This window comes from Python bivittatus, unplaced genomic scaffold (assembly GCF_059951505.1).
Source record: "Python bivittatus isolate LINGU-HERP-01145 unplaced genomic scaffold, Pbiv_v1 ctg000480_np1212, whole genome shotgun sequence".
In the NCBI taxonomy this organism is placed as follows: domain Eukaryota; kingdom Metazoa; phylum Chordata; class Lepidosauria; order Squamata; family Pythonidae; genus Python; species Python bivittatus.
Window position 1 is genome coordinate 36,011,310 of NW_028277075.1, and position 20,463 is coordinate 36,031,772.

The 20,463-nt window shown below is 38.5% G+C and overlaps 1 protein-coding gene across 2 annotated transcripts in view; it reads right to left on the reverse strand.

Moving 5' to 3' along the window:
* EXT2 (exostosin glycosyltransferase 2) overlaps nt 1-20,463 on the reverse strand; it is a 95,442-nt gene that overhangs the window by 40,745 nt on the left and 34,234 nt on the right. For both annotated transcript variants that reach the window (XM_088145756.1, XM_088145755.1), the window contains one exon: nt 7,071-7,202. In XM_088145756.1, the coding sequence (XP_088001882.1) occupies nt 7,071-7,202 (132 nt within the window). The remainder of the gene's footprint in view (nt 1-7,070; nt 7,203-20,463) is intronic.

The following is a 20,463-nucleotide window of genomic DNA, read 5'->3' on the forward strand; positions in this document are numbered from 1 at the left end:
CACGTGGTCTGCGGCCATTTTTCCGCCCGACACGTGGTCTGCAGCCATTTTCCGCCCCTGACACGTGATCCGCGGCCATTTTTCCGCCTGTGACATGCTCCACGGCCATTTTCTGCCCCTGACACGTGGTCGCAGGGAGGGGGAGTCTCCCTCCAAGCAATAGCCGCCTCCCTGTCCTCCATGCTAGTACGGATTAACGGTAATTACATTGAACCTTATGGGGAAATTTCCTTTGGGTTGCGACCAATTCAGGTTGCGGCCAGAGTCACGGAACGAATTAAGCTCGTAAACCGAGGTTCCAGTGTATAGGCTAGGGGCAGAACATATTTCTCATCTCCATCCATACATGTTTAAAGAATACACAGGTAGTCCTTGATCTACGACTATTCAGTCAGTGACTATTCCAAGTTATGATGGCACTGAATGAATGGTGGTTATGACTGGTCCGTGGAGTTCCAGCCATCCCAGCACCCCCGCAGTCACATGATCATAATCTGGGTGCTTGGCAACCTGCTTGCGCTTATGACCAGTTGTCAAGTGCCCCGCAATCATATGATGGCCATTTTCAACCTTCTGTGCTGGCTTCCCCAGAAAGTCAATGGGGAAGCCGGCAGAGAAAGTCGCAAATCATTGGGTTGATCATTGGGAAGACTTGAGTGAGGAGGTCCAAGATCATGGGGAGAGTGAGAAGAATCTCAAACATCTCCTCAGCCTGCAGCCTAAGTGTGTGAAAGCTAAGAGGATGAGACTCGCACCACCCTAAGGAATTCGAAGTGTTTAGTTGCAGTCTTTGGGGGTTAAAGTTAGTCTGGCGAGATTCTGTCTAGTAGGTGTAGGCTAATAAAGTAACTGAACTGTTCCAGAATTGTCTCGCTGAGTTTCTTGGGCTGAGCCTGACAGTTAAGTCTCCTAGCCCCTCTGTGCTCACACCATGCTAGCCACTCACACACACTGCGTACCCTCCCCCTCCCTGTGCCACACCCCCACGCATCTCCTGACCCTCCCTGCACCTCTCTCACAGTCTCGTACACCATCCCCAACTTGTGCGGCACCTCTTGTGCACTCCCTTGCACCATCCCCAATCTGCGTGGCCCCTCCCGCACATCACTACACACCCCCTCACACCCTCCCCCACACAGCAGCAGCCACTTGCCTGCTGGCAGGCCTGGGACTTGCAACTTCCTGCTGGCTTCCCCACTGACTTTGGTTGTGGGAAGCTGGCAGGAAATTGCCTCACCTAAAGACTATGGGATTCAGTTAACAACGCAACCAGGATTGTAGGGATTGCCGTTGCTAAGCTATGTGGTTGCACATTAAGACCATATCACTTAGCAATGGAAATTCTGGTCCCAATTGCCGTCGTAAGTCGAGGACTACCTGTATATGTTTTTATTTTATATACAGAATAGGATACAACCAATAATGGAACTCGCTATGCCACAAAAATATTTAAACCTTTCTGTCTTGATATGTATTTCTTATTTACACCAGCATTTCATAATGTAGGAGTGAATCCATATCTATCCCTCTAAACTGATGAGAAGTTTCTATCTAGCTATGGCATATAATTAACTTCTCTGATAAAGTTAACACCCTGCTGATGAGGTGTTTAGAATTTAGTCATGTTTAGTCATGTTTTTCCTTACCAAATTAATAGATATAAGATTTTTTTTTAAAAAAGAACTTAATGTTGTTTATAAACGTATAAACCAAACAATAGCAATTATTTCTTTACATGTTGCTTTCATAATGATGTCATATGTCAAACAAAAATGACAATCTCAAAGCGTGTTTTCTATTCCTATACACGATTAAAAGCTTAAGTAAGAGTTGGGGTGCTTCCCACTCTGTAAGCTTAGTAGGCTGGCTACACATGTGAGGTTAAGGTTACACTTTAAGAATGATAATGTCTTCTATATGGGCTTACCCTTGCTGGTGCAGTATATGGTGGACAAGCTGCTGAGTGAAGATCCCAGCCAAGTGCAATTAAAACAACTGCAGTGGCCAAGTCAAGGTCAAGGATTTGCTTATGACATAGAAACCCCTAAACAGCTTGGAATGAGGACCTCTGATGGACTGCCTTCATTATTTCAGACCCATTTGAGATTGTCTGGGGAGGTCCTACTACATATGGCTAGAATCGCAGAGTACCATCTTCCAGTTGCTTATGGGCAGTCTGTCTTTGAGGTGGCACCTACACTCTATAGTGCTCTCTCCCCTAAAATTTCTGAGTCACTTGCATTACACCTGCCTGTGGAAGACATATCTCTTCTGTATCTTTTATATGAATTTTGGATGTATGGTTTTTGTTTCTGCTTTTATTTCCCCTGCCACTTCCTTTTTAGTCTCTGTGTGTGTCTGCATGTAATATATTATTGTGCATTTTTTAAATTTATAAACTGTTTTCAGATGCTTTGTATAGAAAGCAGCATTAAATAAATGATTACTATTGTTAAGATCACTATCACCACCACCACCACCACTACCACCATCATCATCCTTTCTAGCTAGTCATGCAATTTTGCAGCAAGTAACATGATTGAGCCTTCTTAACGTTTTGGTTTCTATATTCAGCTGCCTAAAACTGCACTTTACTAGGTTGCAATGAGACTGACAGAAATAATTCACGTTTTTAACTTAACTGCTATTAGTCTCAACTTTATACAGGGCTCATCTAAAATCAATGTGATAGTACTTCAAAAAGGAAATATTTGAGCTACTCACACTGAATTTTCAGGACTGACCTATCAACATGAAAAGAATAATTATCCAACCCACTTAAGTGGGTGAGTTGTAAAAATAACTGAATATTTCAAATGTTTGAACTGATATACTGAAGTATCAAGCGAGCTAAAACCAGTTCAGTATATCAGATTAACTGATACAATACAATTAGGCTACATCTTAGCCAAAAGGGGGAGGGGAAAAGCCATTTTCTTCTATCAAATAACATAAGACAATAAATATTTCTTCACGGACCATTCTACAAGAAGTGGGACAAGCTCATAGCAATGCATGACATAAAATTCTCCCTGGAAGCATCTCTTGAAAGCCCAATATTTTTGAAAAGCCCAAATTTTGAAAAACCTTTTCCAAATTTCCGGTAAATTAAGTTCCTTCATGGCAACCTCCAAAATGCTATTGTTTTTCTATAAAATGCTTTCTTAAAATTATAGTTAACACAACGGGTTGATCTAATCATTCTGGCTTAATATGGCACATCATCCAAACTTCTGAGCGCTAAATCTACAAGAACAGGCACATACATACATATACATATAAAAGCCTATTCATGGAAAAGAGTTTAAACAGTTTTGCAAGACAAGCAAAAGCTACTTCATAAGGACTAAGTCAGCATATTAAAGACACTACATTTGGCCTTAAATATCATTGCAAGCAACAGAAGGTGCACTGCCAGGTGGAATGAAACCTAGAGGAAGGGAAAAACCAAATGGACAACCCCCCTGGCTACAGCAGAAGACAGAAGCTGAATATGCGCCCACCCAAAGACTAATTTTTATTTTTATTTATTTATTCATCCATTTATAATCTGCTTCTCCTTCTTAAGAAGTATTTACATGTGGGTGCAGTCTCTCTAAGGAGGTTCACAAACACAAACCAGTCTAGCTCCAGTAGTAAAAGCATGTTAATGTGTACTTTGATCATTCTCCGCTATTCTCCTATACTTTACACATGATTCAGTTTTGTACAACTTATGTGTATTTTCATTTAGCAGGGGTTCATTTTTCTGTCTTCCAGCAGTTTGCTTTATGACAACAATCTACAAATGGAAGTCTATTAAATGCCGTGATTCTCCAGACGATTATTAAATAGTGGTGCATAAACTAAAATTTATGCTACCCATTAGCACTCAAAATTATCTATGACATGATTGAGTTAAACATTCTGTACATTAGCTCATAATAGAAAATTTCCTAAGCACGAAATAAACTGACAAGTGTAAGCACTCCCTTGATTTTAACAGAGAGCAGTCAATAAACATTGTTTAATTACTGACTATGCTCTTTTAACATAAATCAAAGTATAGAAGTATAATCCATCACATATGAATATTTTTATATCACTCTCACAGCATTGTTTTAGGGTTCTTTTGCTAATATTGAAGAGAAACAATGCTTAACAATCTCACTGGTCTGACCAACTACAACTACTATGAGATGTCTGTATTTTTAATAACATGATGACCTTTATGTAAAGGAAGATCTTCTAGGGCGCTCTTATCTGGGCAAGTTTTATATTTTAAAAAGTTCTAATTTATTAAACAGTGATAATACCAATTCTACAATTCATGTAAAATTAGGTGAATTGTGAAATCATTTTCAGAAACATAGACCGAACTTTAGCTTTTTCATCTGTGATCAAATCCATCCGAATACTGATTATCAGCCTAAGCACAATTAAATGGGTAATATTATTTCTACTGTTCTAGATAAATTACAGTTAAATAAAAACTGGTTACTTTATGTACAGTGGGGCAAAAAAGTATTTAGTCAGCCACCAATTGTGCAAGTTCTCCCACTTAAAAAGATGAGAGAGGCCTGTAATTTTTATCTTAGGTATACCTCAACTATGAGAGACAAAATGGGAAAAAAAATCCAGAAAATCACATTGTCTGATTTTTAAAGAATTTATTTGCAAATCATGGTGGAAAATAAGTATTTGGTCACCTACAAACAAGCAAGATGTCTGGCTCTCACAGACCTGTAACTACTTCTTTAAGAGGCTCCTCTGTCCTCCACTCGTTACCTGTAGTAATGGCACCTGTTTGACCTTGTTATCTGTATAAAAGACACCTGTCCACAACCTCAAACAGTCACACTCCAAAGTCCAGTATGGCCAAGACCAAGGAGCTGTTGAAGGACACCAGAAACAAAATTGTAGACCTGCACCAGGCTGGGAAGACTGAATCTGCAATAGGCAAGCAGCTTGGTGTGAAGAAATCAACTGTGGGAGCAATAATTAGAAAATGGAAGACATATAAGACCACTGATAATCTCCCTCGATATGGGGCTCCATGCAAGATCTCATCCTGTGGGGTCAAAATGATCACAAGAATGGTGAGCAAAAATCACAGAACCCCATGGGGGGACCTAGTGAATGACCTGCAGAGAGCTGGGACCAAAGTAACAAAGGCTACCATCAGTAACACACTATGCTGCCAGGGACTCAAATCCTGCAGTGCCAGATGTGTCCCCCTGCTTAAGCCGGTACATGTCTAGGCCCGTCTGAAGTTTGCTAGAGAGCATTTGGATGATCCAGAAGAGGATTGGGAGAATCTCATATGGTCAGATGAAACCAAAGTAGAATGTTTTGGTCTAAACTCAACTCGTCGTGTTCGGAGGAGAGAGAATGCTGAGTTGCATCCAAAGAACACCATACCTACTGTGAAGCATGGGGGTGGAAACATCATGCTTTGGGGCTGTTTTTCTGCAAAGGGACCAGGACGACTGATCCGTGTAAAGGAAAGAATGAATGGGGCCATGTCTCGTGAGATTTTGAGTGAACACATCCTTCCATCAGCAAGGGCATTGAAGATGAAACGTGGCTGGGTCTTTCAGCATGACAATGATCCCAAACACACCGCCCGGGCAACGAAAGAGTGGCTTCGTAAGAAGCATTTCAAGGTCCTGGAGTGGCCTAGCCAGTCTCCAGATCTCAACCCCATGGAAAACCTTTGGAGGGAGTTGAAAGTCCATTTGCCCAGCGACAGCCCCAAAACATCACTGCTCTAGAGGAGATCTGGATGGAGGAATGGGCCAAAATATCAGCAACAGTGTGTGAAAACCTTGTGAAGACTTACAGAAAACGTTTGACCTCTGTCATTGCCAACAAAGGATATATAACGAAGTATTGAGATGAACTTTTGATATTGACCAAATACTTATTTTCCACCATGATTTGCAAATAAATTCTTTAAAAATCAGACAATGTGATTTTCTGGATTTTTCCCCCCATTTTGTCTCTCATAGTTGAGGTATACCTATGATGAAAATTACAGGCCTCTCTCATCTTTTTAAGTGGGAGAACTTGCACAATTGGTGGCTGACTAAATACTTTTTTGCCCCACTGTATCTGTGGAATGTCAAATGATTACACCGTCTTGATTTAATAAATTACGCACTCACTTTCTCTCATCATACATATAATGTATATCTTGAGAGACAGAGTCATAGAGAATGAGAATACCCCAGCATCAATTCTACTATTTCAATACCGGACACAACCCTAACTATCTCTAGCAAAGGAACAGTAGGATGAAATGTTTTTATTTAAAATATATGCTGTATTTCATGGTCTAATTATCTCAGTGCAAGATAAATTGTGTCTCATTCTACCTAAGAGGTTGGTATATCAAAGGGTTTTTCAGAAGAGGACTTTGAAGAGCAGTGTGGGTATCACTTAGAATCTAGATAATGACTGATAACCTAAATTAGCTGTTCTAAGTTCATACTGAAAATGTGACATTGTATTTATTTTGCAGACTAACTATGGAACAGGAGTAGAATTATCAATTGCTGAGAAATGGCAATGGATCAGATCAACAGAATACTAGAGCAGATTTTATAACCACTGCTTTGTCACCCAGTTCTCAACATTACTTATTTAAAATGCTTGAACTCAAAAAGATTTCCTGACCTCCATTTTAGAAGCCCATCTCCAAATACACTCTTCAGAGTACTGTAGTATAGTTTGCTTGTCTGAAAACCTATTTGCGAAGGAGGAAAGTTGATTTCCTACTGATGACAATACATAAAGTATGCATGTATTTCTAGGCAAACTAAGCTTGCTCTCAGGAATCTACTCTTCTCTCATCCCTCTATACACCAAAAAATGAAAAAACAAAAACACAACTAAAAGTTCAATTTTAAGGGAGGGAAAAAAAAAAACGTAACAAGGTAATACACTATCCTTTAGGAAACTGAAGTTCAATTCAAAATGAATTCACGTTTTTCATGTTGAACCTCATAATATAAAATATTTATTCTAGAAGCTTTTGGTTTTAAACCAGTTCAGCATATTAAGTTTAATAAATAAATAACCTCACTTACAATTTCTGGGGGATCATTCCATTCTTCATATGATGTGGCAGCATATGGGTAGATCCGGTCATTGATTATCTTAAGAGTTGCCAAAGCAATAGCTTTCATTGATTGAAAGTAAGCTTCCCAGAACCACCTTGCCTGCAAAGAATAATTAATATTATTTTCACATTGTGTGTTTCCCAGACAGCAAATTTTAAACATCTATAAATGGGTGTCATACATATGATCTATTTATATTTTCAAGTTTCAACTTAAGCTACTATCATTAAGATGCTAAATCTGTTTGAAATTGAAGTAGATTTGGCCTCAATAGCCCTCTGCCTTAACTCCTCATGACTCAGGATGGTTTAGTTAATAATAACTTAAAATCAATATGTTATACACATTACAGAGGCAACCCAGGTCCGCTGTCCATTCCAAAAGCACATCAGAATAAGATAGTTAAGAAATGTAACTTGTAGCTGCAGCACCTTTTCCTTTTAGGTGTAATGTATCAGGCACCATAAGCAGATTATTTATTGAGCCACAATTGCAAAAGGTTTGAGAAACACTGTTGGAAGGTTCTTTTGAATTCATCTCTTCCAGCTTGTCTTGGATTGTAAGGGGACTGACTTATTCTTCATCTCTTCCTTTGTGCATACAGGTAATCCTCACTTACTGACCACAATTGGGGCTAGCAACTCAGTCGCTAAGCCACATGACTGTAAAGTGAAATGTCACATGACTGTGCCTGACTTATGTCAGTTCATTAGTTAAGGTTGTGGTCATTAAGTGAATCACCCGCTATCATTAAGTGCAATGTCACATATCCACAACCTGCAACTTCCTGCTGGCTTCCCCGCTGATTTTGCTTGTCAGAAGCCAGCTGCGAAGGTCACAAATGGTAATCACATGACCATGGGACACCGTCATAAATGCATGCCAGTTGCCAAGCGCCAAATCGTGATCATGTGACTGTGGGGACGCTGTGATGTCCACAACTTGTAATGCCATTACAGTACCGTTCTAACTTTGAACAGCCACCAAACAAGCAGTCAGTAAGTGAGGACTACCTGTACTATAGAACTCTCAGAAATGTGTGATAATGCTTTCAAATGATTTTTTTTGGTAGATAAAATCTCATGTTCAGGCCAGTCTGGATGCCATCTTTGATTCAACTATTAGAGTATCTAGTAATTCCTCTTATATAGCTAGGATAAATTTTAGTTTTATGATATCCATGGATATGGACAAACTGCATGGAATGGTATACTGTCCTCTGGAACTGTGCCCAATCTGGCTTGTAACTTCTAGTGACACCTCAAATAAAACTATGTGAGTGGGCAGGGGACCTCCTTGTTTAAAGGAAATAATTCTTAGCTCTTAAGAAGCCTCTCCTGGATCCTCCAGATACAGGCAATTATAGATCAATCTGTAATCTCCTATGACTGGGTAAAGTGATGGAAAGAGTGGTGGCTTCTGAACTGCAGACAGTCCTGAAGAAAGCAGATTACCTTGAACCTATTTCAAACTAACTCCAGTCAGCCTATAGGACTGAGAATGCCTTGGCTGAGCTATGATTTTTGGGGATCAAGAAAAGGAGTCTCTGGTTTGGTGCCTGATTTTGATGCCATTAGCCGTAGTATCTTTATGGATCACCTGAGAGATCTGGGAACAGGAAGCATGGGGTCTGGCAGTTGTTCTGTTCCTATCTATTAGCTAGATTTCAGATGGCATCACTTAGAGACAGTTGCTCCTCAAAACAGGAGCCATTTAATGGTGTCTCTTGGGACCCTATTCCATCCTAAAGTTTTTCCATAGCTACATGAAAGCACTGGGGGAGCTGGCTATATTTGTATACTAATGCCACCAAGATCTAGTTCTCTGTGTCATCTTATGCTGTGACTTCACTGAATGCCTGTCTGCAGTCAGTAGTGGACTGGAAGAGGTTTATATAACTGAAAAATGCAGACAAGATAGTAGAGTTCATTGTGAGAAAACATAATTTTAGCGAAGTGATAGATTAGCCTGTTATGAATAAGTTTACACTCTACCAGAAGGACCAGATATGCAGTTCTGGGCTGCTTCTGAACTCAAATCTGTGTTTTCCAAATTACAGCAAGAGCCAAAGCATTTTTAGTTTCGCTGATACTAACGAAATCCCCTCCCCAAATGACCTCCCCAATGTGGAAATGTTCCCAGCATTGAGAACAAGATGAAATCCTAAATACTAGATGTCAGCCACTGGTCTCAGATTCCTAATTAACCAGGAGCTGTTAATGAATATTTGGCCCAGTTAAGTTTGATATTTAATTCACACCATACTGAACTGTATTCTAATACCGGAGCACTGATAAGGTATTTTAAGAGGCTAGACAAATCTGTAGCCTATCAGAGCAGAAAGCTTCCTACTGAAAGAAGCATCCACAGAAACCGCTCTATCTAATGTCTGTGACATTTATTGAGGTAAACTGTTACATTCTTTAGATATATACAAATTGCATTATAAGCATTTCTTCTCAGAATGAACAACATCAGGTTATACCACAGTATATCCCCATAATACATAAAGACTCCATATTGCAACAAGACAAATGTTCCAGTTAGTATCCAAAAATGAGCAATGACTAAGTTGCAAAAAACAGCAAAATTAATACAAACATATTAAACACATGGAAGCTATGTTTAATGTGGAAAACCTCTGACTTTCACTGAATCACTTAGAACTTCTAACTGGAAAGAAGAAATTTAAGTTAAGAGAAAAGGAGATGATGGCCTTGCGAAAAGGCAGTAAAAGTTAATTGTCTAACCTAAAATGTCAGGCGCCATGGTGTTGTAACATTTTGCCCCACTGCAAGAGTCAAGTGTTCCCAGAGTGACACACTTCACACAGTTTATGAGGCCTTGAAGTATTGCTATTTTCATGTTGACAGACATTATTTTGAAAGCTTTGCTTTTGAAAATAAGTTACAGAGAACTCATATATATTTTATTACCATTAGCTCAGTTCTAGCACAACTGCACTTCATCCAATTTTTTATTAGTTTTTGTCCCTAATTTAAGTTTCAGGACTTGCCAAAAAAACCTTGCTGCATTTAAACTCCTTGCTTCATATTTTTCTAGCCATGAAATTATCAACTTCCCCTCTGCCATTAACAGCATGCCAGCACCCAATGTTTAAACAATCCAAAGCTCAATGCTATAAAATACATTCTCAAGCTTGTACCAAGTTTACTGAGTATAGGTCTTCCAAATTAACATTTTTGGATGAATTTTTAATTTGTCTATGCAGGCTGTAGGAATCAATTAAACATTTAAATTGATTACCAGAGATGTTCCTGCTTTCAAAAAAATATACCAGATACACAATGAAAGATAAACCTCTCTATTGCTGTCTGTAAACATAAACACAAAGAGGAGCCTAACCTGAAAAACACTTATTTCTACAAACATGAAGAGTTTTCTGTTTCGGCAGGTTATCTAATTCTTAAACCACCAATTATTTCCATAATTTCAAATTGTGCACATGTGCTAAAGTGATGTCATTCAAATTATTCTACATTTATCTACAAAACACTGTTCTAATAAGCCATAATTAGTTTTTGAAAACACAAAAAGCTCTGCAAAGTATTTTTTCCCCCCCAAATTTGTAGAGATACTACAATTCAAAAATATTTATCTTAGTTTGGGGACACCTCCCCCTTTTTTTCCCTGTCCTCAGCACTACTGAATTTTACACAGATACACTTGACATGGATCTGAATTAAATAAGTTAAATAAATTTTGTTAAAAATTTTAAATTTGATTGTATAATTTGAAACCTGAAAAGAACAAAAATGTAATTCTATATAGGAATGTATCTCAGATAAAGAAAGTGGGCATGTCTTGGCCATCAATACATGGACAAAATATATGCCTCTTTAAAACAAATAATTGTAACCTTTGTTGGGATATGTGTTGTCTAAATATGGGAACAGATATGTGTTGGGGCATAACACTTCTTTACTTTTGGGAATCATTGTTTCCAAGAAAGTACTTTATTTCATTCTTAGAAATTAACCTCATGAACCTCAGTTTTCATTTTATTTTTTTAATAAGAATATATAAAAGCCACTAACTAAACCTATTCCTAACAATTCATCACATTGCATGAAGGGTTCTGCAGCCAAAGAAACTAATAGGTCAATGAGGATGAAATGAATTTGTCAGTTTTTATAGAAAGAAGTAACATATCTAATTCATTTGGCTGAATTATATGTTAAAATTTCCAGAGAAAGTTGCTAACTAGTTTGATTTCTGGAAGCAAATACTTCTACCACATTTCTAGGAAAGAGTAGCAAGCAGTATTTATTTATATGATGAGTATTTTCTTCTTCATCATCTAAATAAAATCCCAGTATTTGGAGATGCAGATGGGTAATCAGGGGATGCCATGTCCAGAATTATATAAATCTATATTTTTATTGAAGTTTTTAATTCTTTTAAATTTAGATTAATAATTATCTCCCTTCCAGTTCCTGCATTTCTGACATGAGATGAGACGAGCAAGTTTGTAGCTTATTATAAACCAATGTAAAGTTGAGGTATGCCCCCCTCCGAATTAACAAATGAGGCATGCACAGAAATTTGAGAGCAGGTCATGGTGCTCTCACAACATGACTGACATAAGAGGGGCTTGACTATTTATTAGTGGTTGCCATGGATAACTGTAGGCAGTCACAACATACCAGTTTATCAGAAGACAAATTGAATATCTTGTTCCCACTTTACCAAAGTTACAGTTTTCTACTAGCTGCTCTAAATACAGAACCGGCCAAACACTAACATTCAGTATGTGGGGACTGCATTTTATAAGTTCGCTACCCTTTTCCAATTCCAAGAAGGCAGAATCAAAATTGAATTTTAAGAAAGGATTTAGTATATAGATATATTCATATTTTGATTATTGTTTATAAACAATACAGTTGATTATTTCACATATAGTTCAACCAGGATTAACACCTAGTCAAGATGGAGGGATGTCCTAAATCCCATCTAGTCCAAAAGTTATAAAGACAGTCCCCTACTTGCAAACTTTCGTGTTGCAAACTTTCACCAATATGAACAAGATGGACCTGGAAATCAGAACCGGAAGTCAGAACTGGAAGTCAGGCCAGAAGTTGGGAGAAGGTGGGAAAGGGTTAGTTTGCAGCATGCCGCAAACCAGCCCTTTCCTGCCTTCTCCTGACTTCCGTTTGCACTGGAGGTTTGCACTGGAGTTGGAGTTCCCAGAAAGGGTTAGTTTACATGGCACACTCCATCGCTGGGTGAGACAGGAGGGGGGAGGTGGCAGAGGACAGGGGAGAGGGGGTGGAGGTCTCCTGCCTAGCCCACCAACAGAGCATGCCGCACCCCACTGCCTTGTCCCTTAGTCCAGGGAGCCACTGCTGCCTCTCCTGCCTCACTCACCTGGCAACACATTGGCAGCAGAAGATAGGGCTCCTCTACCCACACCACTGCCCTGCCTCCTGCTTTTTTTTTTTTTTAACTTTTTACTTGGTTGGACTTAACGAACAAAACGGACTTATGAACAGTCTCTTGGAACGTAACCTGTTCATAAGTAGGGGACTGTCTGTATAACCAGAATTATGTGCCATCCTAAACTATGCCAATTATCATATCAAAGCCTTGTCTGATGATTATTGGGTATACAAAAAACATCTATTATTCTTCTTGTTCCGTATCTAAGACTGATTTAAAAAAAATCACAAGTTGGGATTCTACACTGACATGTGAAATAAAGGAATTATTTTAGCATGTGGCACTGTATTGTCCATATGACTTCCTGGTTCTCACATACAGTCCTTTTCCTAGCATTTGCACTGTTTCTTTAGGGTTACGTACTAAGATTTTGAGTTTGTTCCATCAAGTCTTAAGTCTGAAAACCTGGCTGTTTCCCCAGGCATTTTGGGCCAGGAGGTTAATGCCTCCTAAGATTATGGGAAGAAATGGCAGTCCCTTGAATAAATTGTCTTCAAAAAATTCACATGGTTCTAATGGTAGAGCTATTACTCATCTCATTTTTCACATGGAAAAAGAGATGAATAACAACTGGCTATTAGAACTTTTCTTAAGGCCTTCACATTGTAAGTGTATTCAACAATACTGTTGCCAATATTTGGCAGGTTTAGATATCAAACTTACTCTAATACAGAATTAATTATTGCAATGCATTTGATCTAGATTTCATCTGATCTTAAAATGAATTGGGTGTAGAAAACAAAATATATTTTTTTCATTTATTTTTCAGCCTTAAATTTACAAGGATCACCAGGTTCACAGTTCAAAATCATTGTATCACCCTTCTAATACTTGTCACCCGGGAACACTTTCTATGGCTTCTCTGTATTATCGCTGAAAAACAACTTACTCACTGATATGACTCCCAGTGGTAACATTAAGAAGGGAAAATAAACTGCATTATTACATTAATCTTACTAAGATCTAACAAACTCTGCTTTCTACTTTTTGCATTTTTATTCAAATGCATAACAATAAGTAGGCATTATATAAATATTGACCATTTCTAACTATTTGTTTATGCATAGTTTTAAGGCTAATATATATTTGTGGAAGGACATGTATAGTCATTTGCAAATTTAAGATGTAAAAGAATAAGCATTTAGACTTGAAAAATAAAAGATCTTCTGAATATATCTCCATCTTTCTTCTGGTGGATTTCCTGGTGATAATATAAAGGATCCATCTTCTCCTTCCCCCATGCTTGGGCTTTCCTTCCCATATAAACTTTATATGCTTTAGCACTGGTAGAAAATATTGAAGAGTTGGCAAGAGACTAATCTCATTTAATATGTAAAACATTTATGCACATTTGTCTCAAGCAGCCAAGGCAAAAATAGTTTAGAAAGTCCAAGAAAGTTGCTGCTTTTCATTTCTCCCTTTCCAAACAAAGTTATAAAATACAGCAATAGCTATTAACGAAAACTATGCTGGGCTAGCAGGAAGTTGCCAGCTCAGACAGAATACCAAATGCTATACTGAACCCTGGACACAATTAAACATATCAAAAATTACTGGCCACCAGAATAGTCAATGACCTGCCATTGTTATTTCTACAGAGCTAGCTTCTAGATGGATTTAGAATAACAAAAAGAAAAGGATGATATAAATTCAGTCATTCTTTCTATGTACTTCCAGTCCTCACATACAGTCCTTTTCCTAGTATTTGCACTGTTTCTTTAGTGTTACGTACTCAGATTTTGATTTTGTTCCATCAGGCCCCAAGTCTGAAGATTTGGCTGTTTCCCCAGGCATTTGGGCCAAGCTCTACTGCTGATGTGGTTTTTCATTATTGGGATGTATTGATTTACCTCAAGCATCATGAGTTATTGGTTTTAGCTGTGGTTTTAATCCTTGCATGCTGCCCAGAATCACTGTCATGAGATGGGTCATGACTGATTGATATGAATCACTGAAATAAATAACTCAGTTTTGAGTCTTAGCAACCACACAGATAGACCTTATCCAGGTTACTTAGATTGGAACTACAGGTAGTCCTTGCTTACTGACCACCTGTTCAGTGACCATTCAAACATTGACATTGAAAATAGAGACTGATGACCAGTTCTCAAACTTGCAGCCACGGTAGCATCCCCATGGTCACATGATCACAATTTGGGCACTTGGAAACCAGTACACATTTACAATAGTTGCAACGTCTTACAGTCATGCAACTGTCATTTGCAATCTTCACTGCCTGCTTCTGACAAGCAAAGTCAATGGGGAAGCTGGCAGGAAGTCACAAGTCACAGTCACATGACATCACATTTAACAGCCGTGGGTGATTCACTTTAACTATCTCAGCCAGAACTGATATCATAAGTCGGTGCGGTCATGTGACATTGCACTTAACAACCATGCTGCTTAGCAATGGAGTTGCCAGTCCCAATTGTGGTCAGTAAGTGAGGAATGAATACATACATACATACACACACACACACACACACACAATGTGTGTGTGTGTATCCACCCACCCACCCATCCATAAAGCAACGATCAAGTATTTTCAGGTCTCCAGAACCAACCAACCAACTAAATAAGCAAATGCCCCAACTTTTATAAGATGTCAAAGATCTCACAAAATTTTGGGTAAATATACACACAGAGAGACAGACATACAAATCATTAACTTAGAGATGTTTCAGGTGTCAATGTAGTGTGCAACATACATTGTATGGTGACCTTATTCATAGACAAAGGTTATACCATTTTCTACTTGCCTGCCAATCTTGTTATTAATACACAGGAAACTGGCAGCTGAAGCACTCTAAGTTCTGCGGTAGTTAGGGAAGACAAAATAATCTATCCTTCTTGCCTTATTCCACACATTTATCTGCATGGAATTCCATGCACTTGCCTGAGAACAATAGTGTTCAAGAACAGCTGGCAGAACAATGTGGACTACACCATTCAGAAACCAAGGAGCCAATAAGCAACCCAATCCCTATGGATTCTAGAACTTAATTATTTTGACTAAATAATTCTACTAACCCCAAATTATGTTAGTTATCTGACAAAGCCAAATCCACACAGAATATTCACATTCCCTAAAATTACTGCAAATATAATTATGGATGAGGAGGCAATAATCCATATTGCCCACACCTGTGCAGTTTATGATATGATTGCCAACTGAAAAAAAGGTGAAAAGGGTTCAGCTACATTTCTGACAAGTGATAGACAGCTTCTGAAATAGAAAGCAATAGGTTTCTAGTCTCGAGGGTATCACTTTCAAATATATCAATGTTCTAAGGGTGGATCAGTTTTCCATGCTGTAGCCATCCTGCTGAGAGGTGAAGTCCCAAGAAAAATATAGGAATCCGGCAGCAAGCCTTTGAGGTGGCAGGAACCAAGGGAGGTTCAAAGACAAGGCTGGTCAGTGGGTAGCACCTCCAAGCACCACAGAGGTTAGAGGTTAGTAAAGCAGGAGCCACTGTCCAATAAAACAGTGTTTAGAGAACCTACTTGGCAGATAAATTGAGGATCTGCTTACATCTTTCCCAGCTTTCTTAGCTGCATACTGATGCTTCCCACTGTGATTTGGTACAATGTCCCTAGCATCTACCTTAGTCACAAGCTGCCTGGCTCTTGACTCAGTCAGTTTAAATGTGGCTGGAAACTTTTAATCAGTTTCCAACATCATAAATAAATAAATAAGCACCCACTGCCACAAAATTGATTTATCACAACAGACTTACTAAAACCAACAAAATGGAAGATTTCCCATGGGTAGAGAGACAAAACAAATTCAGTAGCTCTAACACACGTAGACCTCCATGTCTTTCTTATTTCTGACACTCTCTTATGTTGGTGATTGTTTGGACTGTTCATTATTCTATTCCAGTCAACAGATACTTCATATTTCACAAATTGCTTAACTTCAGTGGTCTATAAAACAGTTGCATCATCTATTCTTATCTATTATAAGAATTCTATTCTGTAAAACTAGATGTTTATTTTTTAAGAAAAGAAGTATAAAATTGATTTATAACCCACCTTCTGAGTGCTGGCCATGGTAATACAGGCACATTTCACATCCTCGGTGATACTCTTGCACGTTTCATGAAACAGGATTAGGTCCAATTCCTGCTAATTCTAAGTTTCAGATCTGAAAATCCAAATCTATCTCAGAGGGAAGCCATGTTAATTTGCTGCACAGAAACCACAAGAAGACTAATACTTAATTCTCTCTCCTTTAGGCTAAACATATCCAGCACTTTCAATCACTTCTCATAGGAGCTGGTTTTTAATCCCTCATTATTACCTCACTACCCTTCTATGTAGATACAGTGGGACCTCAGGTTACGAACGCCTCTGTTAACGAACTTTTCGGGTTATGACCAGCTCCAGCCGCAAAAATTTACCTTGGTTTGCGAACTCCGCCTCGGGTTACGAACCAGATCCGCGGCCATTTTCCCTGCTGCCACGCAGTCGTGGCTTCCTGTGGGCGAGATTGCGGTAGCAAGGAGACGTTCGGTGAGGCTTGTGGTGTGTTTTGTGGCGTTTTGGAAGGTTTTTGGTGTGCTTGTCAGCATGGCTCCAAAGAAAATGCAGAGCAGGCTTGGCAAGAATAATTTGCTTCAGGTTGCAACCAATTCGGGTTGCGACCAGAGTCACGGAACGGATTAAGTTCGTAACCCGAGGTGCCACTGTACTTATCCTTGTCCATGTGATAGTAGGATATCAGAACTGGACAAAGAATTGCAGATATAGCCTGAACAGCACAAAGCAGAATCCTCTATGTCCTTTCTAGAAGAGAGTTGTTTTACAAATCTCTTAAAAAGGCATCCAAATCTTAATCTACCTGGCAAGTAGTCAGCTATCAGGGCTATCTTTCACTACCACCCCTTCCTGCTGCCTGATCTAAGGATCTTTTAGAATGGGAAAAATAGGCTTCTGCTTCATACATATGATAAGCTGAAAAAAGTGTCAAGGCCTGACATTAATGAAGAAAGAATTCTAGAAAGGCACCCTAGAAAGAATTAAAGTGGGGTTAGGTGTTCAGGTCATACAGTCTACAATACTACAAATGGCAGATGGACAAAGGTTATTTTCAATGTGATAAAGATTCTAAAAAGAAATTAGCTTCTCTCAGGGGGAAAGACAGATGGTTAGATGTCAAATATATTAATTAAAAGCCTTTTAAAGACCTAGAATTTGCTCATAATGATTTTTTCAATCATCTGTTAGTCATGCATCCAAATACACTATAGCTTGACTAGAGGTAAATCTTGTATGCATATACTAAATAAACAGGCTAGCGTGTAGCTCCCTTAGAAAGTTATCCCTTCAGACCCCAATTTGATTTGCTCACTATCTGTCTAGTACAAAAATTTTTCCTGAGTTAAAAACAAGAGATTTCTCATGCCTGCACACATTGCCTGGAGCCAGTAATAGCTTATATAGCTGTCAGCAAACTGATAAGAGCCAAAATTACTCCACAGAGTCCTCTTTATAGAAGAGCCAAAAGCAGCACATTAAATTAAAAGGGGGAAGGGTCACAGAAACCAGTCACTCATGCTGTTAATGTGGCATTAAAAACAAATATATTATTTACTCCAGCAAATGTCTGATTTGACCTGGAGATTGAAGCCCACTTGGAGGTCAGAGTTAAAGCATTTGGAAAAGTAAAAATTCTCCCTTTTGTCTGTTTTTTTTTCTGAATGAAAAGGTTAGAAAAGCACTAACCTCACTCTCCTTTTTTGGTATTAAAATGAGAGTGGTATGACAACAATAATAACAGCAGTGTTAGAGGAGAAGGGGGAAGATGGGAATTTTCCCCAGTAGGCTTTCCCCAGGGCTTGTTTTGCTCATTTCATAGTAATATCTTAAGGTGGCTACCAGAAAGCAAAATTCAACTGTCACTAGTCAAAATCCATTAAAAAATATATTCAAATAAATGTCATTACAGTGGAATAGAATGGTATGAGAATAGTTCTTTGCATTGTAGGAAAAAGCCATGTTAGCCTACTGTGGCAAAAAATCAGAAGTCTGGTAGTACCTTTTCTGAATAACCAATTTTATTAATAGGCACAAGCTTGATGTTCTCCATCATTCTCTTGCATCTGTCTACACTCTGAATAGAGTTCTGTGGGATGCACATGGGGGGAGGGGGAGTCCTTCTGTACTGTACTCCAGGGTTCCTCAACCTCAGCAACTTTAAGATGGGTGGACTTCAACTCCCAGAATTCCCCCAAGTATCAGCTACTTAGACTGAAGATAAATAATTTTCATTTATTTCAATTTAAATCTTCTAATTGTTTCTAACTATTCCCATATTAAGTATTAACCTAAGACCTGGCCCCATCAAAATATGAACTGAAATATGGTCCCATCAAAAACAGCACAGGTGGCCATATTTCAGTACTGCAGAATACACTATGCCCACAAATTAGATATGAAAAATAGTGACTCAAGTAAAAAAAGATACAGCCTAGGAATTTACTTCCACACACAAAAAACACTCCTGAGTTTGTCTTCAAGTCTAATTTTATATTGAGGGAGCCTTTATGTTGTTTCTGTTATTAAGCATTTCTGAACCAGAAACCACTGTCAAACTACTGCAAATCACCCAGAGGTCTAGAGGTATTTCCTGAATTAGCTTCTGCTCATCCTGATCAACAGATTCACTTCCCCAAAAACTTTTTTTTTGTGCATGGCTATCTAGTAAATTACTGTAATTCAAAATAATAAAACCAAACATGGCTAAAAACTATGAGCCTAACATCTTTCTTTATGCAGCTTGTACCTTTGAGACTTATCATTACTTTCTCCTTAATTCACTTCATACTATATATCTCTATGGGCCTGTTACCAGCTCCTTATTTCTGCAGCTGTTTTTTAGTATTTTCATGAGCAGTAACTCTTCATGTGTTACTCTGCCCTCCATGTACAGGATTTCTCAGACTTTTCTCTACTCACTGTTGAGGAATGGATTCTTCAAGTCTCATGATTTCCAGAACCACCCATACAGAGACTACACTCATTTTCTTACAATGATGCTGCCTTCGTTTTTTTTATTTTCTACTTTGTTCTTTTTCCCCCACAGCCAGCCAGTAATTCACTTCCATTGCTTTTCCCTTTGCACTGATAAAACGATTCAGCATTCTTTTCTATTCCTTTGGCAAAGCTTTAACACATTTCCTACAACTTCTTACTTTGTGGCATTCTTTTTTTTTCCCTCTTATGTTCTGTTGTCATATCTTGGTATCCTCTCTGCTGCAAGCATTTAGCTGCCAACATCATTCATCCCTCATCACTTTGATATGACATTCCTCTTAAAATGCCTATATTGGCTTCCTCTCCATTCTCAGAACCAATGTATGTTTCTTGTCCATCAAAGCCCTCCATGATTTTGTTCTTGCAACTTTGCTTTTTCTAATTTAACAGTTCTCCATGATTTTGACTTTTCCATTACCATACCTTCAGCTTGTCAAAGTTCTTTGACACCTTCAAAAGATCTAAACTTTTTCTTTGCTGGTCCATATGCTAAAAACTTTTTCTTAGAAATATATTTTCTAGAATACTTTACTTCTTATAAATTTCTTCTCAAAATCCATTCATTTCAAGAAAGCTTCAGCTAAAACTCATAGTTCCTATTCCTTGATGTAATTCGGTCTATACTAAAGCCTACACTTGGAACAGATCTTTGTTCTGTCATACCAGGTACAGGCAATCTGGTGCTCAGAGACAGTATTGTGCATCCTGACATCTTGCTGGTGCTACTAGGATCCTCTCCGATCCAACATTTAAAAAATATTTGAACTAAGGAAATATAATAATAAGCTGACATGCCTCAAAGTACAACCACAGCCTCCAACACTATAATTATTTGCAAGAATTTCTTTTGGGACCAGCGTGC